At 36.6% G+C, this 27,992-nt stretch overlaps 1 protein-coding gene across 2 annotated transcripts; it reads left to right on the top strand.

Annotated features, from left to right (window-relative positions):
* Positions 1–12: 12 nt before the first annotated feature.
* On the top strand, positions 13–27,841 carry akt3b (v-akt murine thymoma viral oncogene homolog 3b). Of its 2 annotated transcripts, XM_008418110.3 has the most exons (14): positions 13–249; positions 5,466–5,887; positions 10,341–10,466; positions 10,554–10,665; positions 12,119–12,263; positions 12,397–12,528; positions 12,718–12,783; positions 14,015–14,083; positions 15,091–15,213; positions 15,297–15,425; positions 16,939–17,153; positions 19,908–19,995; positions 22,586–22,688; positions 23,775–27,841. In XM_008418110.3, exons 2-14 carry the CDS (start codon positions 5,842–5,844, stop codon positions 23,858–23,860), a joined length of 1,440 nt encoding a protein of 479 aa, XP_008416332.1. In that variant the 5' UTR covers positions 13–249; positions 5,466–5,841; the 3' UTR covers positions 23,861–27,841. The 2 variants fall into 2 exon arrangements, with proteins under 2 accessions (XP_008416332.1, XP_081466598.1); XM_081610472.1 differs by lacking the exons at positions 13–249; positions 5,466–5,887 and adding an exon at positions 7,576–7,855.
* The last annotated feature ends 151 nt before the right edge of the window (positions 27,842–27,992 follow it).

Raw genomic sequence — 27,992 nt, 5'->3', positions numbered from 1 at the left:
GCCGACTCGGAGCCGAGGAGCGAGGTTTCCTGGCGGAGCAGCAGAGGGAGCAGGAGCCGAGCGGTTCAGTCGGTCTTTGGCGCAAACCCCCTTCACTCCAGCTCAACACCGGCGGCTATGGCTCCATCACTGTCCTCCTGAAGGGACGTTACTCCGTCGGATGCTCCAGTAACCATCGAGGAGGGAAAGAGGAGGGAAGGAGGAGGGAAGGAGGAGGAGGGGGCATCCCTATCAGTCTTCAACTACCAGGTGAAATAATTGCGCCGGTTTAATGTAACATGTCTGGGATTTGGAAGGAAATTATTCAGGAGAGTAGCTGGAAGGGAGGAGGTGGGAACTAGGGTCGTCGTCTTTTTTCTTTCTTTTTTTTTCTGTGGGGGTGCGGATTCGTCGGGTAGGGGCAGGGGGTTATCGCGCTAGCTAGCGGCGGCGGCGGCGCCTCACGGACCCCTGCTTTGGCTTCGTCATCCGCCAAGCCTGGAAAGGGGTGCCTCGCCGGGTGATGCTGTTTCGGGAATGCATAGCGGCACCGTCCGTCTGGCCTCGGCCCACCTCCATGATGAACGATACACCCCCCACCCCCAGCCTCCACATCCTCTCTTCTACACCCCCCACCCCACCCGTAAAAAAAACAACAAAAAAAACACAATATCTCGTGTTCATACTGAATCAATAAATAATACCAACAACGTTATTTAATGGCGGTGATGGAAAAACACCAGGACCAGAACGGATCACGCGCCCGCTTCAAACTGACAGTTAGCCAGTTTGCTTAGCTAGCCTGGCATTCAGCTATCTAGCCGGCTAACATTACTCCCCCTACCCCCCAACTAGCATCCCTGGCTAGTCTGCATCCTCCATCCGAGCCATCACAGGTCGTCCTGGTTCACACCAGGGTCTCGTCCTCGGTTTCCCACCGCCCACAACGGTCTGGTATCGCAGTGAGAGCTACCGCCACATATTTATTCCCGTTTGGCCCATGAATATATAAAGGAGCACGCAGAGCGGATGTTGTTATGTAACAGATAATGACACCACACGCCCTTGAAACAAAAGCTGTTGTTTCAGTATTTTGTGCGAGGTGCGGGAACCCAGTCATGGACAGAGAACCGGGGACCACATGGGTCGCTTGTGGTACCGGTGGGCTGCGACTCTGAGCAGTCTCCAGAAAGACACAACGGGTTTTTCCTGTCTGTCAGCCATTGTTTTTGTTGTCATTGGGGTATGAGGGGGTGTCACGTCTCCCCCCCCATTCGAGCCCTGGTTCTTCCCATTGTTGCCTCTTGTTGGTTTGCTTTAAATGAAAAATACATGTATCATAACACCTTCAAGCTGAATGTCCAGAGAATAATAATAAAAAAATTTATGTCACAATATGGAAAGTTCTCCATATTTCTTTAAAATTCTTGGAGGAACAGGGCATATAGAAGCCTCACTTGTGATGCATAAGTAAATACAAACTGATATTTGCAATAAAAAATTAAAAAAGAGCAGAAAAATACATTTTAAGGGTGTTAGATTTATATTCTAGCATTGCAGATGCATAAAAGAAGTCAGTAAGTCATGTTAAACATTTCAGTCCATCTGGATATCTTTTGATTCCGATTTTTGGGGCCAAGACTCCATTCAAAATCAATTTTCAAGTCAAAACAAGTATTCATAATGATTTCTGTTAGTGTGCAAAAACGATCCTTATGATCTACTCTAGTCTTTGCAAAGTAGACTGACAAATGAAGACATTAAAGCATAACATTTATTAAATTTTCAAAAATAATTCATGCCTCCTCCGTTTTGCTCTTACAAAGCCACACCATTCTGCAGACGGTGTCCTCCATGGACGACTTCGCATTTTCCATCCTGAAGTTCTTAGCCATTTAACAATCTTTGTAGCTTAGTAAAGAATTGTAAAATAAATAAAAAATTCCATAAGTCCTCACGGCGTTTGATAAACATTTTGTATTCATGTCAACCTAGAACATTTATAAGAACTCACTTATTCCAAATGCTATAATTTTACTCAAATTTTGACCATTATTCAGAGGTGAAGTTGTCTGTGGCTAGTTTGACAGTCTGTGATTCTGTTGTGATCCTTTTACTGTGTTTAAAAAAAAAAAACAACACCTTGAAAAGGCAAATGCCCATATTTGTGGACAATAAAGATTATTATGTTGCACATTATGCGAAAAGGATTTCTTCAGACAGTGGATTTGTTCTATTTTTTTGTGTTAAAATCGATTTTGGGACCTTTTAGATCTATTCTGAATTGTAGTAAATGAGAATTGGGACACTTATGTGAATCAATTTTTGGTCAATATGGTCAATCATAATTTACAATGTAGGTCCATGCCAGGGATGAATTTAGTTGTCTCGGTCTTGGAAGACCTGGCTTTGACTCCATGATATGATATGATATGACAAACCTTTATTTTTCTCTTACTGTTTTTGTAAAATGTATCATTCAGCTGTTGCTCAATAGTTGAATTCAGTTTAGAGATTGTCTTTCAATGTGTGGCTGCATTTAATAACTTAAATATTTTTTTGATTCTAAGAACAAAGTCTGGACGATATGGTTGAAAAACCTATCACTATATTGACAATTATTGAGTAGATGTTTTTTAAAAAATGTATTTTAAATGTCTGAAATACTGCCAAACTGTTGAAGTGACCTTTTCTGTTTTATCCACAGTTTTCAGTTCACAATGCTGTTTTTTTCTTTTATTTTAAAGCAGTTATGAGGTGAAACCTGAAACTGCTGCTGCGCCAGTTACTCAACAAGTTGTTGCTAAGTAACCAAAGAGTGAGTGAGTTGCTAGGTAACCAAAGTGTAAATGAGTTAGTTGATTCCACCAGCCTCGCTTACCTGGTGGTGAGAAGTTGAGCGGCTAAAACCTACATTGCCTGCCTACATTTCCCAGAATGCTGTGCAGTTCTGAATCAGAGTTCAGTGAAATTATTGAACATTCTATCACATGTATTTTTTATTTGTATTGATTACGTGGCTGTTGCAATATATACTGTTATTGGTTTATTGCCCAGCCTTACCAAGGAGTAGTTTTGGTTGAGTAATTAATTGTTTCTCCATTAAGCTTTGCAATTTATGGTGAAACCCCTCCCACCCCCAAAAAAGTATAATGTCCTGAAATAGTTAAACTGTAAACATTTGATCTCCATCTTGTCTTGGAAAGTCTTGTATGCAACAGTGGCTGATTTTGTAGTTTATTCTGGGATTGTGTGGGGTTTAGATCATCAGTTGCAGATCCTGTGATGGCTATATATAGATATTTATCATTTTCACTTTAGATTAACAAATTACTAGGGAGATGTTGGTGCAGATACATGATTGTTGTGTAAAATTATAAGCCTAATCATATTCTACCTCTTTGTGGGTAGAGGAAATTGAGGTCTGTTAGTGAAGAGATTGGGATGGAAAAATAAAGCAGACAGGGAGGAACCTGACGTCTCTGTGGAAGGAAAAGTGAGTTGTTATGACTTTATGCTTATATTTACTTGCAATAAATAGCACAAATGATAGTAAAGTGTGGAGTTACGGCTTCACCATGTCAAAATTCTGAGAAATAAATCTCCTATTAAGCACTTTTGTTATCCAAATCTTGATTAATTGATGAAATAGTTAACAGATCAACCGGACACTGAATTGATAAGTGAAGTAAAAAGGGCTAATTTAGGTATTTATTTAGCTGCAGATGCATCATTTGCTATATTACTGCATTTTAGGAGGGAAAATAATTCGTATAAAAAAAACAATTTAGTTAGTTGTTGCATTTTTTATTTTTTATTTTTTACACATTTTTAATATTAAAATAATCTTAATTGGCTAAATGAAAAATCTGCAGAATGTGCCTTTTTTTATTTGATTAATAGTTTATTAAAATAATCACTAGCTGCAGCCCTAGTGTGAAGTTTCCCAGCATCTGAACCAACCCATGTTTTGGGGATCCACTAGTACGGAGCCCAGAAGTTATTTCCCAAACTGTTTGTGTGCACTGACAGCTACAAATACTCTCATTCATACGGCAGGTAAAGAAAACAACAGGAAAAAATGGCAACAACAGCGTGGTGAGATTTAATGTTGTCACCATGTCGACAAATCATAACAGGAACTACAAATGCTGCATCAAAATCACGGTTAGAAATCACTGCATTTTTTTCTTCGTGGTTCCTTTTTCTTCTTCTCTTCTGAGGGAACAAACCTGTGCATTATCGTCCCCTGAGGAGGATGGAGTGAACAGTGGTTCAACTGAGCTATAAATAGTATGAATATGGGTGCATAAGTGCCAGCGCAGCTCAAGTGGCCTATGGATGCACAGGGGTACAATATGTTCAGGCCTCAAACAGGAAATGTTTACAAATACCAGGGCATGTGCAACACACTGGGAAGGAGAGGAATATTAAGAAACGGCTGAGGAATAAGGCTGCAGAATATATAAAAAATGTGTAACTGAAATAATATTCCTTTGACGATATCAGTTATGATTAACTTTGATTTTTCTGGCTCTTCTCTAATCAAATAGTCAACACATCGGTCCTATATTGTATTGATGTTCAGTCAAGCAGAAAAGGCTGAGCTTTTCAAACGATATGGCTAAAAAGCATACCAGGATATTTGCGTTTTATTCCATTTGATATCAATAATTATTGATTAGTTTTTTTGTTAAGAATATCTGAAATGCAACCAAACTGTTGATGCTACCTTTCCTGTTTTGGCTGCAGTTTTCACCCCTTGCCGTTGTTGTTTATTTTTAAGCAGTTATGAGGCACAGAGGCAAAACCTGAAAATACTGCTGTGCAAGTTGCTCAACAGGTTGTTGCTAGGTAACCAAAGAGTGAGTGAGTTGTTGCTAAGTAACCAAAAAGTGAGCGAGTTAGCTGATTCCTCCAATTTTGCTTAGCTGGCCACGAGAGATGGAGGAGCTAAAGCCTTTCCTCTGCCTACATTTCCCAGAATGCTGTGCAGTTCTGGGTTGGAGTTCACTGAATATTCTATGTATTGATTATTGAATCTGTTTATATTGATGACGTGTCTATCATGATTTATTGTCAGGAAGGAGGTAAACTGAATGGTGGAAAAAGTGAAAGTTTTAGAAGTTTGACAAAGACAAAATTTGATGTAAATGAAAACGACGGACAGTACTATAAAAGAAAAGGACAAGACAAGACATTTGGAAAATGTAAGCTAAAGAGAAAAGGGGCGATGCGGAAAAGTTTAAGGATGTAGAGGGGAGGAGAAAGATGCAAAGTCTGAATGGGAGCAGGGACGTTGTTAAAGAAGGAAGAAAAGAGGAGGTAAAGGTCTGAATGAGGCAGAAAGTGTGTTACAGCTAAAAACAATGACTTCTTGCTGACTTGCTGTATGGAGGAAACTATCCACTGACCTGCTTTGTTTTTGTTTTGTTGTTTTTTTCTCCTTCCCCTCCTCTCCTTTCTCTGCTGCCGTTTCCTTCCAGGCTGACTCACGCCAGGAGAGCCTGAACACACGGAAAGGTTTCAGAGGCCACAAGAGTAAGGAACACTGAAACAGAGCTGAAGAAGGAAGGTGTGGAGAAGAAAACGGAGAGAGGAGGAAGGACAGACGACAAGAAGAGAAAGTGGATTTGCATCCGTGCTGAGACGAGGAGAAGAGAAAGTGACGGCTGGAATACGAGAGAGAGGAAAAGTTTTAGAGAACAGCAACCCCCAGTAATTACGGTGATCCATCGGAAAGGTCGAGCTGACCTCTAAAGTTCAGAAGAACCAAGCGTCCCCGCAACCCCTCCAACTGCTGTCACAGAACGGTCACCACACTGGGAGAACTGGGAGAACTAGTGTTGAGGAGAAGCCACCATGAGCGACCAGAACGTCGTCAAGGAAGGCTGGGTCCAGAAAAGAGGTCAGGCTGTTTTCATCTTTTCTCTTTGGTTTTTGTTTTTTTAGATTTCAAAAACATCAATTGTATATTTGAGCTGTCAGACAGATGATCAAGATAATTCACTCAGTTTATTTTATTTATTTGTGTTTTATTTTTGGCTGTTTTATAACCATTCCATATGTAAATCCAAAAATAAAAAATGCACAATGCTGAAAGACAAAATGAGTATGGAAGTGGATAAAAAAAAATTACTTTCACTTTATTTTACATAAAGCATAATCAAAATGCTTCATGTAAAATAAAGCATTTATTTAATAAAGCAGAATCTTTTCTTTATAGTTTTCTGAAATATATCCAAGCAATTCCAGCTAAATCTGTAGACAAACTCATGAAAGAAAACATGATCAAACTTTGTAACATTTATCAAATTGTTTTTATACATTTTTTTGTTTAAAGAGTGAAAAACACAGTTTTAAATACTCACAATTATTACACAGCTGAATCCGTCTAATTGAAGTAAAATGGTTTTAATATTCATTCTGACCTTTTAGATTTTTTTTAAAGTAAGCGTTTCTCTTACTTCCTAGTTTATTTCTTTAATTTCAAACCCCTTTGAGTTTATTAAAGGTTTAGGCTGCGTCTAGTTTATCATCTTTCCCTCACAGCATCAGTTTTACCTCCAAAAAATATTGGGTTAATGAATTTTATTGAAATCGCATTAGCCAGCCACATTCAGTGGACGGCTCGCTCCGTCATTACTGTAAACACAAACCGTAACATGTTTTGACTGAGTACCGCGTACGCAGCACTGCTGCCCCAAATACTCATTAGAGCACCAAATGTGGATTAAGATGGTGCTGAAAATAGTCCCTGCAAGTCAATTTCATTGTTTTACGTAACCTTTGATTAAAATTGTGATTCATTTTTGTTTTAAAATCAGCTGTCATGATTTTTCTTTTCTTTTTTTTCTCCTCCAGTCAAATTTTAACAGATGTTTATATTCAAATGAAAAAATATGTAAACTAACAGTACATAATGGTTTTAAGCTTTAGTTGTTGAGTCAGTAGTTTCTCAGTTCATCAGCGGGTCGATTATTGCGGACAATCAATTTGATTGGCTGAAGACTGCATTTGTTGATTGGGCCATGGATTTACGTCAACAGCAACTTGTCAACTGCTAGTTTCAATTGAAAACGCTTCTGCTAATGCGCTAATAGTGGAGCTAATATTTTATTTAGTGCTTTGTTTAAATTTATTTTATTTTTTAAATTAAATTTCATTGTGCTCAATGACATTAAAATGAATCCTGAATTCTGATTCTTATTGCTTTTGCTAAGTTTGAAAACATTTAGCTTCCCTTGAATAATTTTTTCCTGATGAATTCTAAAACCCTAAATTATTTAGCTGCTCTGTAAACCTTCAGTTGAATAAAGTTTGACATCTGTGTTGAATATTTGCCTGTTAAAAACTCTTGAGGTAGACGTTTTTATTCATGCTCTTATTTTGAAGTGGGTGAATACTGTTCAAGAAGCAGTTCCATTTCCTTTCCCCACTTTCTCTGCTGTAAATGACATTTATTCTAATACGTATCCATTATGCATTGCAGTGGAACTGCAGTTTAAAAGAAAACATATGCAAAACAATAACAAATCTATTTTAATACAGACGTCCTTCCACAGCAAACGCATTTTATTTTGGAGATGATTCTGACAAATTTTGCTCTTCCTCTGACTTTTTTATTTATTTATTTATTTTTCAAACACTGTGACACATGAACCAAGCACTTTGAATCTTAAGATAACCATTTCAGATGTTCCACCACCATCTCTGCTGAAATATAATGATAATAAATCCTTCAATCTTATAAATCAGACTAGTAGAGACTGCTGTCGGTTTGTCAAAGCAAAAGCAGAGCTAAATGGGCTATATGAAGAGAAAGATTAAATCAACTGAGTTGCACGCAGCTTTGTAAAAACTTAGTGAAAACAAGGTAAGATCCTTCTTTTTGCATTAAACTAACTTAACTTTATGTACAAGATTGCAGTTGTGAGACCGTGCGGCAGCTTCAGCAGAGGCCTGGACAGACATCGTGCTACTGGCTTCGCTTGTCAGTCTAAGCTGATTAGAGATGCGCTCCATTTGTCTTAATGGATATTGCAATTTAATTTACTCTATACTTAAGTGTCAGCAGTTCAAAGACTATATTTATTGAGTGCTTTCAATTGATGGTCGGTTTTAATCCTACTGAGAGGAATAAAATACAGAAATTAAAACAAAATATGAGCTAAACAGAAAATGGGCACCTGCTAAATTGTTGTTTATTTATAAGCTCTTTCGCTGAAATAAGCACCGTCTTTAAATGAACTGTTTCAAGAGTCAAAGTCCAACATTTAAACTCTTGTTTAAATCAAATAAATATGTAAACATATATTTTCTCCTGTCATTTAATCTGTGAGATGCCGGTTGTATTTGCATGACTTGCTACAAAAGCAGGTTAGAGTACAAGGGCTGCAACTAATGAATATTTTAATAAACAATTGTTCTACAGATTATTCTGACAATTAATCAGACAAAAAATATTGACACATGATGCTGAATTTTTATTCAATCACATAAGACTTTTTAATACAATATTAAACGATACAAATAAATTAAATATTTTTTTTAATGTTTTTTTTTTTTTGCCTAATCTAATTACATAGTATTCCTTTATGCTTGATCATTAGTAGCAAAGGATGCATCTGCAGCTAAAAAATGCTTCTAATAACCTTTTTGATTGATTTTAGCACCAATACAGTGTAGGGCTAATCTGTTTTTCCCATGTCAGGACAGTATGGTACGTGACAGATAATCTGTGGAAAAAAAATCAAACTCCTATGCCTTCTCCCAGTGCTCCCAGTACTAACTAGAATCAACCAATCAGATTCAGGAGGAGGGTCTTGGCAACCTTTGTAGCCTTTGGTTGCTTAGCAATAATAGTCGATATTGATAATCATTGGTTAGTTTTTCATTTTAAATATCTGATACATTACCAAACTGGTGAACTTTCCTGATTTATCCACAGTTTTCCCTCCACACTTTTTTTTTTTTTTAACATTTTTAGCACAAGTTACTCAACAGGTTATTGATATCGACTGATATTACTACTTGCATTGTGAGAAGTTTTTCAGCCATATTGTCCAGACAGTTTTGATTTAATTAGAGTCCGTATGCTCCAGTTGACAATTAATCGATTCCGAAATTTATTCATGATTATTTCAATAATGGATTGGCCTGTCGTGATAACAAATTTTTCCATAAAATAAATTGTTCCAGAAATTATTGCAATAAACGATAATATTGCTGTTTTGAGACCATTTTCAAGAACACATTCTCAAAGATCAATAAACTTTAAATTCTAATGAATATTCAACACTGGAACTAGAAGGCATTTTAAATATCCAAAATAAATAAACAAAACGACAGAAACGACAAATAAAAACAAATAAAATGAATTATGAAGTCTCTGTAAACAACAGACTTTCAAAAAAAGAACTAGTTGACACCAAAGCACCAGACAGACTTTTTAGTAGAAAACAGAGAAACGATAAATCATTCAAATGAAAATTATTGTTTTAATTTATCATGCGATTAATTGATGCATTGCTTATCGCGACAGGCCTGATGATGGATTAATTCGATTAATCGTTTCAGCGCTAATGATAGGAGTTTTTCAGAAGCACTGAAAGCCACCCAGAGGCCAGTTGTCCTACCGAGGGTATTTTCTATTGAAGGCGTGTTTTATTTTTTGCTAAAAACATCAGCTCCTGTCATGAAGGATGTGTTTTCCACCCCTCTCACTCCTCCGTTCTCTGTCGGTGTAAAGAACAGCACTTCCAAACAATGGTTGTTTACCTGCCAGAGGGCCAGCGCTGAAGCTTTGGGCTGCATTCTAGCCTGAGCGGCACTTGGCTGCTGGAGTTTATTTCCCACACTGCTTTGTGTGTTTGTGTAAGTGTGTCCGTTTGAGTTCATTCATTGAAAGGTTGTTTTTTTTTTTATTTCTGGTCTGAGCTCATAGCTGTTGGCGCGGAGGCAGGAGGAAGTTTCTCTGTGGCGCTATGAGCCTACAGAGGATGACCTAATGCTTGGGTTCCTTCCTCTCTGCTCCTACAAGCCCCTCTATTGTTTTTTTTTGCACCTCTGTGGGTTGTTGTAGCTTAGATTTAACTCTTGTCAAAAAATGTCCACACTTTTGTAAAAAAAATTTTTAGAAATTAGATCTTTTCTCTAAATGTTGCTAAAATGAAAAGTTTTATATTTTTTTTGTCTTTTGCTGCTTTTTTTTTTTTCTTAGTGCAAACCTGATATTTCAATAGTTTGCAGAGGATTCCAGCCTCAAAAAGACCTGGCAGTTATTGGAGACTTGAAAATATGGCTAAAACGCCCAGTAATATTGGTCGGTAACCTTTCTCTCTTTTTGTGAATCCCTGCAGGCGAATACATCAAGAACTGGCGACCACGTTACTTTCTGCTCAAGACAGATGGCTCCTTCATCGGCTACAAGGACAAACCGCAGGACTCGGACCTGGCCTATCCGCTCAACAACTTCTCTGTAGCAAGTAAGACATGAGCAGGCCATGCCTCCCTTCAACCTCTGCTTGTTAAGATCGCTGTAATCCCAACGCGTTTCTCTGGGGTACTTTCAGAATGTCAATTGATGAAGACAGAACGACCCAAACCAAACACCTTCATCATCCGCTGCCTGCAGTGGACCACCGTCATCGAGAGGACTTTTCATGTCGACACTCCTGATGAGAGGTTAGCCTTAATACTCGTCTTCACCGTGTTCAGTTTATTTGATAAAAGTTGATACATCTAGTTTCTTTTGAACCTTAATCTAATTCATGTAAAGCTCTTTGAACTTCCTTACTGCTGAAAAAGTGCCATATAAATAAAACTTCTTCTTCATGACATGGCGAAGAAACAACTTATCATTTCAGGCAAATTGTTTATTTGCTATGATCTGTGCCTTGCTAACTAGCCTAAGAATTCTGGCAGACATTATCAGGAAGAAGCAAGCATGATTGACGACGCTAAGACCCGCCTCCTGTCTCTGATTGGTTGTTTCTTGGGAACACTGAGAGAAGGCAAAGGAGCTCAATTTTATTTCCACAGATTTTTTTTATCCCAAACTGTTATGATATAGTGACAATTTCAACTAATTTATAAAAAATATATTTTTTATAGAAGGTACAAACTGCAGCTTTAAAGGGTAAAACTTGTTAGTTTCATTTCTAAATTACATTGAAGTGCCTCTTATTCTTGAGAGTGGCTACATGCACTGCATTTTGGAAGATTGTAATCTGCTGTTTTAAGGAAGAGCTACAGATTCAACACTTTCAAATTACAATCTCAGCTTTTGATGAACTGTGTGATGCTGTGGAGCCAGATGCAGATTGTCCAAGGAGGCCAGCGCCTGCAAATAAGTGCATTGCTGCTGTATACCAACTGGTGTGATGGGAAAAATAAGTGTATCCATTGCAGTTTTGCGAAATGCACCAATTTCGATACGGCTGAAAAACCGTCTCCTTCTATCACAAAAACTTTTTATTGAAAAACAAATTTTTTTTCAAAATTGGCACGTTTCCATTTAGCATGTTTATTTTCGTAATTCCAATTTGCACAGTTTTGTGGTTAATGACAATCAGCTACTGGTTTCTTGTCTACTCAAAACCATTAGGGTCTTTTATTTGTAGTTGTATCAGATTTGTAACATATTTTGAAGAATTTATAGGGTGAACGGAGTTAGTAATTATTCTGATGCTGCATGTCTGGTTGGTATTTACAATTGTCATTATTCTTACTGTTATTAGTATTATAATAGGTCTGTAGATTTTCTTGTTTTGTTATGAGAATCAGTTTGTAATCTTTTTCTTTATGTATTGTAATTTATTTATTTTTTTTTTTAAGACTGTGTATTGAACAGACATATGAATGCCATAACATGGTTTTAGCTACACATTTCTGATAATTATTGAGGTGGTAAGTGAAATATTTTGTTAAACTGAGATAAGGTGTAGAACTAAACACAGATACGTGTTCACGTCTTCCTGCTCCTTTTCAAACAGAAAAGTAGTGCTAAGCTAATTATTTTGTCCTTGGTTGTGTATGCATATGTTTTCTTGTTTTTTAAAAACCCGAAAGAATATGTTTAGGTATGTTACCTCAATATGTAACGGATTTCTTTTTAACCTTTTACTGCCGGCATTAGGGACGAGTGGGCCGAGGCCATCCAGATGGTTGCAGAATCGCTGGCTAAACAGGAGGAGGAAGGCATCCTGTGCAGCCCCACTTCCCAGATTGAGAACGTTAATGAGGAGGAGATGGACACGTCCATCAGTCACTACAAACGAAAGGTACAACTTTAACAGAAGAAACATCAGAAATGTCAAACCTGCTGGATGTGGTCCAAAGTGTGTCCGCTGTTAAATGTACCGAAATGTAAAGTTTTGATGACGTTTCCCTGATTATCTCTTGTAATTTGTCCAGACAATGAATGACTTTGACTATCTGAAGCTTCTGGGTAAAGGCACGTTTGGAAAAGTCATTCTAGTGAGGGAGAAGGCGAGCGGCACCTACTATGCCATGAAGATCCTGAAGAAGGAAGTCATTATAGCCAAGGTGTCCTCCCCAATTGTATTTTATTCTTGGGCACATCAATCATTACTCATATTTGATCTTTTGCAAATACTTCCTAAACAGCAGCTTTTAGAGCTTATTAGTGACAATTTTTTCCAGTTATATCTGTATCTATTTGTCAAAGATTTCTTTTCAACTAATGACTTCTCTGTTAAACCTTTCTTATCACAGGATGAAGTTGCTCATACGCTGACAGAAAGTAGAGTATTGAAAAACACTCGGCATCCGTTCCTAACGGTGAGTATGACTGAAGAAATGTCAAACATGTCAAACTGGATTACATCGGCTTAGCGTTATTAAGCTCGGTTCAAAGAAGCTGAGAGGTGACCTTCAGACTAAGTTGGGGGTCATTAACCCCTGAATGTCTAACTTTGTATCTAATTGAACAAATCAAATGTATTGTGGTTTTGCTTTCAACCAGATGATAAATACCTTAGAGGTTATAAATTTGAACATTGCACCTACCATTAGTGTAAATTTAGGTATGATGCTTATTAGATCCACTAGGCACTTGAGGAGTAAAACAGACTATTCAATCTGAATATGTTAATTATGGTATTAATGCCACCATTGCACAAACAAGACTTTGAACTTAGGTCAAAATATACAGCTCTGGAGAAACTGGAGAGCCCACTGCCCTGAACCCATTGAAAACCTCCTGGTTTTTCCACCAAACATTGATTTCTGAACTCTTCCTGAGTTAAAACATTAGTATTGTTGTTTCTAAATGGATATGAACTTGTTTTCTTTGCATCATTTGAACTCTGAAAGCACTGCATCATTTTTGTTATTTTGACCATTTCTCATTTTCTGCAAATAAATACTAAATTTTTGCTTGAAATTTCAGTAGTTCATAGAATTAAAGACCAATGTTCATTTTACTCAAACATTATACCTATAAAAAGTAAAGTCAGAGAAACCGATCATTTTAAGTGGTCTCTTAATGTTTTTCCGAGCTGTATGTTTTTGAACAACCACTGCATTTTCATTAATAGTGTTTCAAATACAGCTAAACACTACAAAATGCTACTGGTAACCACTAATATATCCTTGCTAGCTAGCCTTTTTGGTGTCTATTGTGTATAAATTTATCCTCAGTTGGCTGGACTGTTACCAACCCATCCAAAGCTAGGTGCATTCTGTGAATAAAAACATAAAACTTTTAAGCTTGGTACTACAGGGGTTAAAGTTGTATAGAGTGACATTCAGTGTGAAAAGCAAACATCTGCTGCCAAGAACCACAAGTAGATTCTAGAAATTTCAGTTTTTGCTATTTGATTGTCATACAACAGAATCCCCCAACCATTCTCTACATTTAATGTTTTTTGGTCTGAAATTTAATTCCAAGTGGCATTAAAAAGGTGTTTAAAAGTCTTAAATTTCACTTTCTGAGACCCGCAGATACCCTGATGCACCATGACTGTAGAAGGACGAACTCGTTTTAGATGTTTACTGTCTTTTCTTTCAGTCTTTGAAGTACTCGTTCCAGACCAAGGATCGGCTTTGCTTTGTAATGGAATACGTCAATGGAGGAGAGGTAATATGCTGCTGAAATGCTTTTTAATGTAGTGATTAAGATCGAGGTTGAGAGTTTCAAAAGAATCACTTCAGAGGCGTGCAAGCCAGGAGCCACACTATCAGAAACCTGTAGGAGGCGCTAACTAGTAAAAATAACTGAACAGATTAATGTCATTTGAAATGGCATTAATGTAAATTTGATATTCAATAGCAAAAGTAGCCTTGGTTTATTAATAAAAGTATAATCATGACCTTTTGGGGAAAAAATAATTTAAGGATATCATTAACTAACTCAAGTCATCAAGTACCTACAAAGAGTCGTTGTTGATGACAGGAAGGATCTCATAGCTATACAGAAAAATAAAAACATTAAGAATAAAATACAAAAATATATTAAAAAGAGCTTTTTTTTGCAGTAACAAAAGTTAAGAAAACTAAAAGAGAATTAAATAAATAACAACATGTCCAATGTCTCACATGGTGTCAAAAGCCTGGGAAAAAAGATTTGAAAACAGTTGGCGAAGAGGCTCGTTTGAGGTGGAGAGACAGGCTTGTTCAATCGTTTAGGAACCAGTTTGAGATTAAACAGATTTCTACAACAGGTAGACAAGAGGACATTTACAAACAAGAGGCTAATAACTCTCATAACTTCGTCTCTTTGGGTGACACAAAATCTCTAAGCCCAACAACAGCTTACAGTAGTAATTTTCTGTCATTATTATTAAACATTTTCATAGATTGCTGAGTGTTTATTTTGTGTAATTTGGTGGGGATTGGACCTGCTAATACCAGAAAAACTACACAAAAAAGTAGGAGTATTTCTTCAGAACAGCATCTAAATAAAGAGACCATTAAGTTAAAAATACATCAAGAAAGGAAAAGTTTTATTTATAGAAGTGTTTGGACTTATTTGTTCCTCTGTATACAGAGGATCTCCATGACCACAGAGGCCTGTGTTGACCTTTTTTAATTTTTTTTTTTTATTAAAGTGTGTGAATTTCTTTTATTTATTTATTTTTTCTGCAGCTGTTTTTCCACTTGTCAAGAGAGAGGGTGTTTTCAGAGGACCGCACTCGTTTTTACGGCGCTGAGATCGTTTCTGCTTTAGACTACCTTCATTCTGCCAAGATCGTCTACCGTGACCTCAAGGTAACATGTTGACAATCTGAGACGGGGGAAAAAAACAAAACCTTGCATTTTTTTAAATTCATTTTTATTTTATCCTCCATTAGCTGGAAAACCTCATGTTAGACAAAGACGGCCACATCAAGATCACAGATTTTGGCCTGTGTAAAGAGGGGATTACCGACACTGCGACCATGAAGACCTTCTGTGGAACACCGGAGTACCTCGCTCCTGAGGTCAGAGCTTCCAGAGACGCAAATGACACACACACACACACACACACTGTATTTATTCCAACAAGAGAGAAAATCAACAGCTTCTGCCCCACATTTACAGGCGGCAACAGAAAAATGGCACTGTGGTATTTAGCATAAATTTACATCATTAATCCGCATGACTAATCTCATCTTTAACATAAATGACATTAAATATAGGCCTGTCGCTATAAGCAATAAGTCAATTAATTGCATGATAATTAATTGACAATAATTTCCATTTGCGTGATTTATCATTTTTCTCTTTCTCCAGAATAATGGATGAGTAAAATCTTCATTTTGGTGTTATGGTCTCAACAGGCCCTTTTTTTTTTTTTTTTTTTTTTTTTTTTTTTTTGCAGAGACTTCATAATTCATTTTATTTGTTGTTTTATTTATTTTAGAGATATAAAATGTCTTCCAGTTCCAGTGCTAAATGGTCATTGAAATTTTAAGCTTATTGATCTTTAAGAATGTGTTCCAGCATTATTATGCCATAACTGTTATATTACTTTTAAATTGTCTCAAAACAACAATATTATCGTTTATCGCAATAACTTATAGGACAATTTATCGTCCAGCAAAATTTACCATGACAGGCCTAATTGAATATTTATTTTGAGTGCAAGAAATAAAATGCATATAACATTCAAGGAATATCACACTATTGATAGATGAAGCATTACTTTAAAACATGCCTACCAAGAGGGAAAATCAAGTTGGTTCTTGGTTCTGCCCCTATACATTAAATCAAATACAATCAATAACTCAAAACAAACTACAGATGAATGGTTCAGTTAACAATTGTAAAATTAAACACGTTTAAACATTTAACACATACAAAACATGGCAAAATCACACATGAATCCCTGTATAGAATTAAATTTTGTCTAAGGTATGTGCTAAAACATAACACTTGTAAAGAAAACAGCCGATCCTAATATGTACCCCAGTTGCCGGCAGCAACAGAAAAAGGCGGAGGAGCTGTCAGTTACTGGTTGCTATGGTAACCACCAACTGCCAAGAGCAGCGTAACAAAACGTGTCTAGAAATAAATGTCTGGAGAAAATAACGTTTTGACTAAACAAAATGAACTTGAAGAATAAATAAACCAATTTTGACTTCAGATCTTAAATAAGTCACTTAAGATGTAAAAATAAAACCCGGGGTTGACTCCACTTTCTGTGGGCAGAAGATCTTGAAAGTTGTATGTTTAAAACTCAAGCTCGTCTTTGGTACCAATCAAATGTTATCAAGTGGTGAAAGAAAGATAGTTTGGTTTTGACAGTGTTTCTGTCATTTAGCAGGACCTCCTTGGTCCCTGTGGACCTGAACAAAGCAAACTGTCTCCGACTGAGAAACCACGATCGCTACTTACTAGAGAAGAGATTTATGTCATCAGCAAATGGTGTAATCTTGGACATTTTGCTGTAAAATGTCCAAGATGTCGTTTTCTTTCCTGAGAGAAACGGAGGTATTTCTTTCTCATCATCAGGTTCTGGAGGACAACGACTACGGGCGAGCGGTGGACTGGTGGGGTCTGGGCGTCGTTACGTATGAGATGATGTGCGGCCGGCTTCCGTTCTACAACCAGGACCACGAGAAGCTGTTTGAGCTCATCCTGATGGAGGAGATCAAGTTTCCACGAACCCTGTCTGCTGATGCCAAGTCACTGCTGTCAGGCCTGCTGATCAAGGACCCCAACAAACGGTACGCACACATAAGCAGAAAATCACTTAATCACATAAATGAGCCGTTAAAGAGGCGCTCACCTTTAATGTTGCTGAAAAGCCGCCATTTTGAAAAACGCTGCAAACATTTGACACCGAGTACAAAGTAGTTTGTTGGCTCTACCTGCCCCTTTTGCCTGTTTTCGCTTTCTAAGCTGAGCAATTATATTTTTCAAATGTAACTTCAGTTACAGAAACTTCATAAACCATCTTGATTATTTTTGTTTTGCTTGTTTATTTTGAATATCTAAACTTTTTTTCAGTTCCAATGTTGAATGTTATTATTATTATTATTAGTTGAAAATTGTCTGAAAATGACAATATTATTGATTATCGCAATCATTTCTGTGACAATTTATTAGAGGTGTGCCGATCGATCAGCCACCGATCATAATCGGCCTATTTCCGTGAAAAAGTGTATGTTCGGTGATCGCCGATCACGGTCATTTGTTGCCAATCACACAAACCGAACACCTGCATCTCATTTCTCAGCCTGCCTGTGCAGCTGGTCTCTTTCCTTCACACTGCGCAAACGCGCAGCAACAAATCCTAAGCATGTGGAACTATAACGCACTGAGTGAATGCAGAAGTTTGCGTGTTGCGGCGGAAAATTGAAGCAGGTCAAAAATGCATCAACACAACGCACCTAATACGACGTAAAAACAATGGCATACTTGACGGAGTTTGGCTACATCGAGGCTCACTGCAGTAAAAAAGACATATGGAAGATCAGATAGCGGGTAAAGCAGCGCACAGCTACAAACACTCACCCGGATTAGCATGACAGTCAGAAAGCTAAACAAATAACCCGCAAAATTATTTAAGTCTTCGAGCTGCGATGTAAGACGCTGGTTCTGCTGTTGAACCGCTGCTACGCGCAACAGGTAGTAATATTTCACAGACTGAGCGCCGCTTCTGCTCCACCTGGTAGTGACTCTCACACCGAACCTCAGCTTAAAGCTACAGCATCTAACCTAAAAGAATACATTTTACATACGTATTAAAACTTTCGCTGTCCTAACATGAGACAGATAATCTCTAAAAAAAATAATCGATCTCCTCCCTGCTCTGCATAATTACTCCGCTCAGACAGAAACAGCCACTCAGAACTGGCAGTAATCAGCTGGCCGCCATGCTAACAGGAAGTTTTCATTCAGTAACTCTGGATTGTTTATTGTAATGGATCCTGTATTTGCCTTTGAATGTTAAGTTTTATACTTGAATTTTTTTGGTAATGTTGAGAGGTTTGTTGACTTTTTGCATTATTTAGCCTCTTCAGAGCCTTCATATGTTTTCAGTCTGTTAAAGGTAGTATTACTGATAGCAGTACAATTTGCACAATGTCTGTTTTGTTTAGTTTTCCTCTTTTAAAAAGTTATTAAAAACAAGTTTTTGTCTAAATTAAGGTGAATTCATAGTTCCTTTTTCCACATAATGTAACCGGTAGTGCTTATAATTAAAAAAATAAATAATTATGTGATCGGTATCGGTGATCGGCCCTCATGGGTGATCGAAATCGGCAGGAAAAATCTGATCGGCACATCTCTACAATTTATAATCCAGCTAAATTTGTGATTGTGACAGGCCTAAACACAACATGCAGACACTGATGGTAATTTTTGATCAGCTTAAAGCAACAAAACAATCGCCAATGTAAGAAACGTTTCCCAGTTAGTTTCTGCTAGATGAAACAAAGTAGCAGAGGTTGGTAGAGTGCCCAAAAATTATATTAGTTAAGACTAAGGTTTGTTATTTTATATTTTTACTCAAGTAAAAGTTAAAAGTTCCCACACAAGAAATTACTCAAGTAAGGGTAAATAAGTTTTTATTAATGCTACTAAAGTAACTGACCAAAATATCAGTCATTTAATATTTAGAAATTACATTGTCAGACAGACCAAAATATAAAGTTAAGTGGAAATTTTGGCATTGTAAAGACTAGAGTGATTATGAATAACATTATTCCAAAATAACAAAATCAGACAAAAGAAACTTATTTTTCCAAATCAGTTTCTTTTAGTATAAAACTTTTGCAGAAACTGCAGCTTTGTGCCTGGTGAATTATTGGTTAAAACAAGCTTGTACTTCTTTTTATCACAGACCACAAAGTTGAAATTATTGTCGTAAAATGTGTGAATTCACACATTTATGTGAATTTATGATTCGGGATGATTCTAGTCATCTTGACTAGAACAAACAGAAAGTGACCAGCTGGTTCTGATTTTCCTCTTTCTTCTTCCACTCTGTAAAAACTCTAAAACTTACAAAGTAGTTTTGGTCTACTTTGTAATGCAAATATTTTAGTACAGTTGAAATAAGACTAAACTAACTTACAAGTAAATTTTCAGAAAGATATAGGAGATTGTTTTAAGTCAATCATTCCCACTGTTAGTTTAAGAATCTGCCAGTCAATAATTAAGAAATTATTGACTTAAAAGAAGCTCATATGTTTTGCAGCAAAGTTAGTTTTGTCTGATTTAAAATGCACTAAGATATTTGCACTAGACAAAATGACTTGGTAAGGTTTGGTGTTTTTGCAGTGCGCGAGGCGTTTCTGTCTCGGGCGAAGAAGCCGGTGTAATCTGCAGCTCCGCAGAGGGAACCGGCTCACCCTGACGAGTTATTTTGGGATCAGTAGCAGGTTCCAGTGATGGATATAAGACCACATTTGACGTCTGACGTGGAGATCTTCTTCTTCTTTTCTTCTTCTTCTTCGTAATGTGTTTGCTGTCAGGCTGGGCGGCGGGCCGGATGACGCTAAGGAGATTATGAGGCACAGCTTCTTCGGCACAGTCGATTGGCAGGACGTGTACGACAAGAAGGTGAGCGCAGCGTTTATCCGCCAAACGTCATCTTAACTTCAGAAGGAGTTTATGCAACATAGCAGCTCTATTTTTGGTATTGGGGTTACCATATTTCCCAAAATTAGTCTGAGACAGAAATAGATGTAAAAAGAAGCAAAATGATCTAATCCTTGTCTTTTTTTTTTTTTTTTTTTTTTTACATTTTTCACCTGCTGTTATTTTTCTAAATTGTCTGACTTTCTGGAGAATATTTTAAAATAGCCTGTTTTTATGCAAACTGTCGATATAAAAGTCACTGACGAACCCGGTTAGGAGAACATGATGCAGACGACGGATATTTCCTCAGACAGGCTTTTATCTCAAACAGACGTATAAATAATCACAGAAAGCACAGGGTTCGTCCGGGTGCTTTGATTTAACTTAAAGCATTGAATTAATTTGATTTAATTTAAAAGTTTCCAAACTTTAAAGGTTTGAAAAGTGCTTGATTTCTGCATAAAGTCCTTGGAAGTGCTTGATATTCAAACTTCACAGTTTCTAACATTTGATTAAAAACCTTAAATTGGAAATGTCACTCCAGATATTTTCATATACCTAATGAAAAGAGTAGAGATGTGCCGATCGATCGGCCACCGATCGCCGATCACGGTCTCTTGTTGCCGATAACCTGCATCTCATTTCTCAGCCTGCCTGTGCAGCTGGCCTCTTCTTTCCTTCACACTGCACAAACGCGCAGCAACAAATCCTAAGCGATGTGGAACTATAACGCACTGAGTGACTGGGGAAGTTTGCGTGTTGCGGCGGAAAATTGAAGCAGGTCAAAATGCATCAACACATCGAAGCTAATACGACATAAAAACAATGGCATACTTGACGGAGTTTGGCTACATCGAGGCTCACTGCAGTAAAAAGACATATGGAGGATCAGATAGCAGGTAAAGCAGCGCACAGCTACAAACACTCACCCGGATTAGCATGATGGTCAGAAAGCTAAACAAATGACCAGCAAAATTATTTAAGTCTTCGATCTGCGATGTAAGACGCTGGTTCTGCTCTCGCTGTTGAACCGCTGCTACGCGCTACAGGTAGTAATATTTCACAGACGGAGCGCCGCTTCTGCTCCACCTGGTAGTGACTCTCACACCGAACCTCTGCTTAGAGCTGCAGCATCTAACCTAAAAAAATAAATTTTACATACGTATTAAAACTTTAGCTGGCCTAACATGAGACAGATAATCTCTAAAAAAATAATCGATCTCCTCCCTGCTCTGCATAATTACTCCACTCAGTTAGAAACAGCCACTCAGAACTAGCAGTAATCAGCTAGCCGCCATGCTAACAGGAAGTTTTCATTCAGTAACTCTGGATTGTTTATTGTAATGGAACCTGTATACTTGAATTTTTTTGGTAATGTTGAGAGGTTTTATTTTGGCTCTTTGCATTATTTAGCCTCTTCAGAGCCTTCGTATGTTATCAGTCTGTTAAAGATAGTATTATCAATAGGAGTACAATTTGCACAATGCATGTTTAGTTTTTTTCTTGGAAAAAGTTACTAAAAACAAGTTTTTCTCTAAATTAAGGTGAATTCATGGTTCCTTTTTCCACATAATGTAACTGTAGTGCTTATGATTAAAAACATAATAATAATTATGTGATCGGCATCGGTGATCGGCCCTCATGGGTGATCGGAATCGGAATCGTCAGGAAAAAACCTGATCGGCACATCTCTAAAAAAAAGAGCATATTTAATCTCACTGTCTGAAGTTAAATCAGACTAAACTCTTCTTATTTCAGGTTAGCTGGAATTACCAAAGTTATTTCTATTTGCAAAATTTCCCCCAAAATTTAGTGAGAACTTTTTTTATTTTATTTTATTTTTGCAAGTCTTTGAAAACGCTGGATTTTTAAACTGCACAGATTTGTAATAAAATGCAATCGTGATTTAAAGCATGAATTTGTAAAACATTATTCACAGTTGAAACCGGATATTTTCTTTAAAAAAAACAGCCATATTTTTTCCTCACTGTCTGAAGTTTAATCAGACTAAACTCTTCCTGGTTTAGTTTATTTAAAATTACCAAAATTATGTTTATTTGCTAACTTCCCACAAAAATTAGCAGGACCATTTTTTGGCTATTTATTATTCTAAAAGCCTCAATGACTTATTATTAACGGAGTTTTTTTTTCCAGCAGTAGAAAACGTAGATGCAGAACCAGTCGCTGCTCTTTATCTACCGTTTTCTGAAAATGCTGACCTGATTTACATAAAAACTATTTTATATGCATATTTACATTATTTAGTACCTCTTTAATTTAAGCAACAATAAAAAGAGAGATGTTTTTATGTACATATTGAAAAAAGGATTATTGAGCTCTTTTAGCACGTTAAGATGCATTTTATTTTGATTTTCTGTCTTAATCTAAAATAAAGGCCTTACATTTATTTTGCTTTTAAATATGGTTTACTGTAAACATAAACCGAATTTGGACTTTTCGTGGTGATCTTTTCCTAGGAGAGCGTTTCAGTAGGTGAACCTCTGTGAGTTTTAGTTGAATTCCCTGAACCACAGCTGCTCTCTCTCCTTCACTGGTTTCCTTTCTGGTCCAGCTGGTCCCGCCCTTCCAGCCGCAGGTCTCCTCAGAGACGGACACGCGCTACTTTGACGAGGAGTTCACAGCACAGACCATCACCATCACTCCACCAGAAAAATGTAAGCACTTGGAAAATGCTTTTGTTTTATACCAGACTGCCTTCGTCTGCAGAAAAGTCATCTTCTCAAAATTATGATCATATATGAACATTTCAAGAAAGATTTGGTGACATTTAGATATTCTAATATTTAAGTTTAAGTAACTTCTTGATTATATATTTGACAAATTTACCATCATCATCTGAATTCCTGTGTGTTGGTTGTTCAGACCCATTTAATAAATTAGAATATTATTGAAAAGTCAATTTATTTCATCAGTAAGTGAAACATTATAGAGATTAATTATACACAGATGAATGTTTGAAACCCTTTATTTCTCTTAATTACAATGAATTTCCACTTGCAGCTGCTGAAAACATGACACTGAAATTAGAATATTACATCAGACCAATAAAAATACATGAATGTGGCCTTGATGAAAAGTTTGTATTGTGTAAGTTTTCTTTTAAAACATCCACACAAAGCATTAAATAAAACTTATTTAGAAAGTAAGAATTTATACTTCTTCTTATTATTATTATATTGAAGAACCGTTGGGACATTAATGCCATAATTATTCATACCTATGGCATATTTATATTAAAATGATTTCCATTAAACAGATTTTTTTTCTAAAGGGGACTGAGACAAATGTCCCCCAAAAAATAATAAAATTATGTAAAATTTTATTGAAAAAATAAACAATGTGTTTAGTTTTGATTTATATAAAAATAGAGTCAAATTATTTATAGCCTTCTCAATAACCAATATAATTTCTGATCAATTTTTGCACATGTTCTCTGGTATTTTAGTGATTTATCTCTAAGTCTCTGAGGTTGGAAAACCTTCTTACCACAACCACAATCTTTACCACACAGATTCAAGTCAGAATTCAAATTAAGTGTCACAGCAAAGGGTGCGAGTATTCCTGCTCATGTGTCAGTTTTCTAAGACATGTTTTTATTTGTGCTATTTTTTAAAAACGATTCACAAATCGCTTTAGGAAAACATCTGTGTTGAAGACGTGAACGGGTGGGAATACTTCCTCGTATTACTGCGCCGATCCAGCTGATGTCTGCGTCTGTTTCTATTTCATTTTTCTTCCAGATGACGAGGACGGGATGGACGCAGCGGACAACGAGCGACGGCCTCATTTCCCACAGTTCTCCTACTCAGCCAGCGGGCGGGAGTGAGCGCTTCGTCCCAGTCAGCCACCGTCGTCCCCATTCGTGGCCATTTTGAGGAAAACGCGTAGCCATTCTAGAAAAAGAAAAAAGAAAAAAAAAGACCAGTCTCCCCTCTTTTTCTCCCCGTCTGCCTCGTCGCAGACGTGAAGAAGTCTTTTTAGGGACTTTAAAAGAGGTTTTTGCACAGTGGGATAGACTCAAGCTGGTCTCCCCACACTAAAAAAAAAAAAGTCTCCTACATTTTCAGCGCTATTTACTGCAGAAGGCAATGTTTTTGTTATTTATTTTTTTTCTCTCCATCAGTATTAAGTTGTTAAACCCATTCGCTTTGCGATTATCTTTTTTTTTTTTTTTGCCCTTTTTTTTTTCCTTTCCTTTGACATTTTTGCACTTGGTTTCGAAGAGCCGTTTTAGGGAACAAAAAACCAAAAATGTTGCCTTATGTGTGCAGATGTTTCGTATCATGCAGACAGGGTGGTTTTGTTGTCGTCTGTCTTTTTGTTTTTGTTTTGTTGTTTTTTTTGGGAGAGGGCAGCCGGATTTTGAGTCCTGAGGAAAAGTGCATGGCTCATGTTTCACTCATTTCTCATTCATCTGTCATGGTGGCACACATTTCTAAAACCATGGCGAAGAAAATCAGCTAAAAAGTGGAAAAAAAGAAAAGAGAAAATAAGAAAGAATGAGTCTGTACCATTTCCTTCATCGCTGCAGTCACTACTTTTTTCTTTTTTTTAAATGGTTCCTTATTCTGAAACACTAAACTGCCGCACAGCTCACTCAGGCGCTCCAGAGCACAAGCAGGTTCAGACTCGGCTCTGCGCTCCAGCTTTCCACAGACTCTGCTACTCTTCGGTTTCTCATCTTCGCTGTAGGACAAGGGGAATGAACGTTCCCACAGGGAAATGTAGTTTAAAGTATGTGTGTACTGTATGCATGTGGGACGCGGATGCTGTCATAGCACACACACTTATAAAACACACACACACACATTACAAACACGTGTATTTTCTGCTCCAGCTCTGACTGGTGTGTACGACAGCGTGTTGTGGTCATCGCAGATGAAATAAAAGGAGTACATTTTCGCTAGAAAAACTCTGGAATTCTAAGATTGAGCTCGGAATTTTTTTTAAGAAAAACTGGGATATTTCTGAGCTCCGAAAGTCAAAAATGGTTGAGAAAAAAGTTCAGAGCTTCTGAGATTAATGTCAGAATTTTTTTTTTTAAAAAGCTCGGACGATTCTGAGCTCCAAAAGTCCAACATCTGCTGCGAAAGCATCTGAAATTTTGAGATTAATTTCTGAAAATTTCTATAAGAAACAAGGAAACTTCTGAGCTTCTAAAGTTGAAATTTTGCACAAAAAAAAATAATTTTTTTTAGATTATTATGAGAAATTTTATTGAAAAAAAAAGGGTAAAATTCTGAGTTTGTAAAGTAGAATTTTTTTTTACTTTTTCAACTTTTTGAGTTCCAAAAGTTGAAAAATTCCATTAAAAAAAACCCTGAAATTTTTAGACTAATTTCAGAAATTTTCTAGGAATGTGTGATTTTGTGAAGTTGAAAATTAAAGTTAAGTTACAAAAATGTCATAAAATCAGAACTGCAACTTCAGGAAATTTCCTGAGTTTCAAAAGTCTTAAAACCTTCAACTTGTAAAGTTTAAAAAATTCAGGGTTTTTTTCTGGAAAGTTTCTGAGGTAAATCTAAAAACTGTAAGTTTCTTTTGTCTGGAAATTTACTCTATTTTTATTATTATTATGAGTCTATAATGGCCCCAATGCGCTGTCGTAGATGTTGGCGGTTAACTCCAGAATAAATCAGATGTTTTGTGAAACACAGTTGCAGTTGTCAGGCTCACCAGGAGGGGGAGCTCTCACAGAGCCCATTGAATTTAAATTACATTTCACTCCCATCTTAAGCCAATTTTTCTTAAAAATGTTCAAAACATAAGCTTATGTTCTTATTACCACAGAACTGGTTCAGTTTAAATTAACTGTATTTAAAAAATTTACTTTTTAACACCTAATTGTGTCTCATGACTTCATTTGCTCTCATGGTGGCTTCGACAAACTTAAAAATGTTCAAACAAATGTGCTTTTTTTATTTAAAAATATATTTGAAATATTTTTAAATGGAAAGCTTTTTTTATTTTTAAAAAAATTGAAGTGTTCAAATCTTCTGAATGTTACAGAAAACTAAACGCTATCCCATCAGCAAGAAAGCAAAGGACTTGTGACCGACCATTTTGTTAAATACTTAAATCGCAATGTGTCAAATGTGTATTGGAGGCATTTTAGATGAGAAAGTGGGGGATGGATATTTCTGGCAAAAAAAATAAATCAGAAAATGTAGGTTAATGTCAAATCTTGAAAAAGCAAGAACATTTCTGAGCTTAAAACATGAAAGAATTACTATAATAAAAAAATCATAGAAACATTTAGATTAACAAAAACAAATTGTAGAAAAGTCCTGGACATTTTTGAGTTTCAAATGTTGAATATTAACTAGAAAACACTCAAATGTTGACATTAATATCAGAAATGTTTTAGTAAAAAAGGAGCGTATAAAGTCATAACTTTAGAAACAATTCAGAAATAAATTTGAGTGTTTTTTTGTAGCAAATTCTTCACTTTAAGCTCAGAAATTTAGAATTTTGAGATTTAAGTTTTTGGCAGAAATTTCCTCTTTTTTTCCTCTCTCTTCCTCTTTCCAATGGCTCCGACACGCTGTTGTGCAAATTCACTCAAATTAAATTATTTTTTTTTAGTTATTCAGTGTGAGTTTTGTTTATTAATAGGATTTTGCTTTATTACTCATTCTAAAAAAAAAAAACAACCTATCAGATCTGATTTATTCCAGGAATTAAACCACCAACGCAAAAACCGTCAGGATTCCCACACAACTCATGAATAACACTAAATATTAGTCACTGAATCGATTTCAACGGAGCGTGGAAACCACACAGCATCTCATAAACACATATACACACACAAAGTCTGATGTTAATATAAAAAAAACAAATATAGGTGTAGAGAAAGTAAGATTTATCACACAGATGCAACAGGAAGCAGTTTGTGTGTCCTGGTCCATCGGTGCCGTCAGTATTATGAGAGGTTTATTTACACACATGTACAAATCTGAGTATGAAGGAATCGCATATAACGAGAAAACTGAGCCGTGAGACACTTAAACACGAAGACTGTGATATGACTGCCAGATAAAATGTCTCTCCAAACTTCTTGATGTACATATGCAATGCCTTTTGTTTTAGTTTTTCTGTTTTTTGTTTTGTTTTATTTTATTTTATGTCCTTACAGACAAGGTGAATAATGCAACGACTGAAAACAAACACAAAAAAAAGGACTGTGTTTAACCACTAAATGTTTTTTTGTTTTTTTTTTATGAATAAATGAATTTACTTCCTATCTTACATGGGGGACATCTCCATGGAGACGTACCCCGCCGCCTTCCTGTCATCGTCGTCATGGAAACGACCCGACTCCTGAACCCTTCGAGGACATCACTGTACCCATGGAGTCTGCACTGAACTGTTTTCTTCACCATCTCTGGAAAAAAAAAAAAAGCTAAAAGTGGGACCTTGGCTGACCTTTTTATTTTTGTTTTTTCTTTTGTTTTGTTTTTTTAACAATGGTGGTTTGATCAGGTTGTTGCAAACTCACCGATCCTTGCTCCCTTCTCTCCCATTTTTTGTACCGTAGTGTTTGTTTTATTTATATTTGTCATTCTACACAGTGTTATCTTGTATGTTGTAAAAAGAAAAAAAGAAAATGAAAAAGAAAAACAGGCACGTCTTGAAAGTCTCTGAAAGGTGATGACGGATTAACTGAATTTTTTTTTTTCTTCTATTTTTGGGATCATTTGCTTGTTTGTTTTCTTACCAAAACATTAGGGCAAGAACCCAGTAGTGGACTTGCATTGCCGTGTTAGTATTTATTTTGAATTAAATTAAAAGAAATACATTTCAGGTTTTTCTTTTGTAGTTGTGACTTTTTTGGGGGGAAAATCTTTGTCCGTACTCAGCAGACAAAAATGAGATTTATTAGTGTTTTCCGCCATAAAAGAACAAATGATGCATTTAGGCTAAAGAAACCCCCACAACATTTGAGATCATGAAGATGT

The sequence above is a fragment of the Poecilia reticulata genome, chromosome 1 (assembly GCF_904066995.2).
Source record: "Poecilia reticulata chromosome 1, P_reticulata-male-v2, whole genome shotgun sequence".
In the NCBI taxonomy this organism is placed as follows: domain Eukaryota; kingdom Metazoa; phylum Chordata; class Actinopteri; order Cyprinodontiformes; family Poeciliidae; genus Poecilia; species Poecilia reticulata.
Note: the sequence above shows the minus strand (reverse complement) of the source record. Positions and strands in the feature narration are given on the sequence as shown.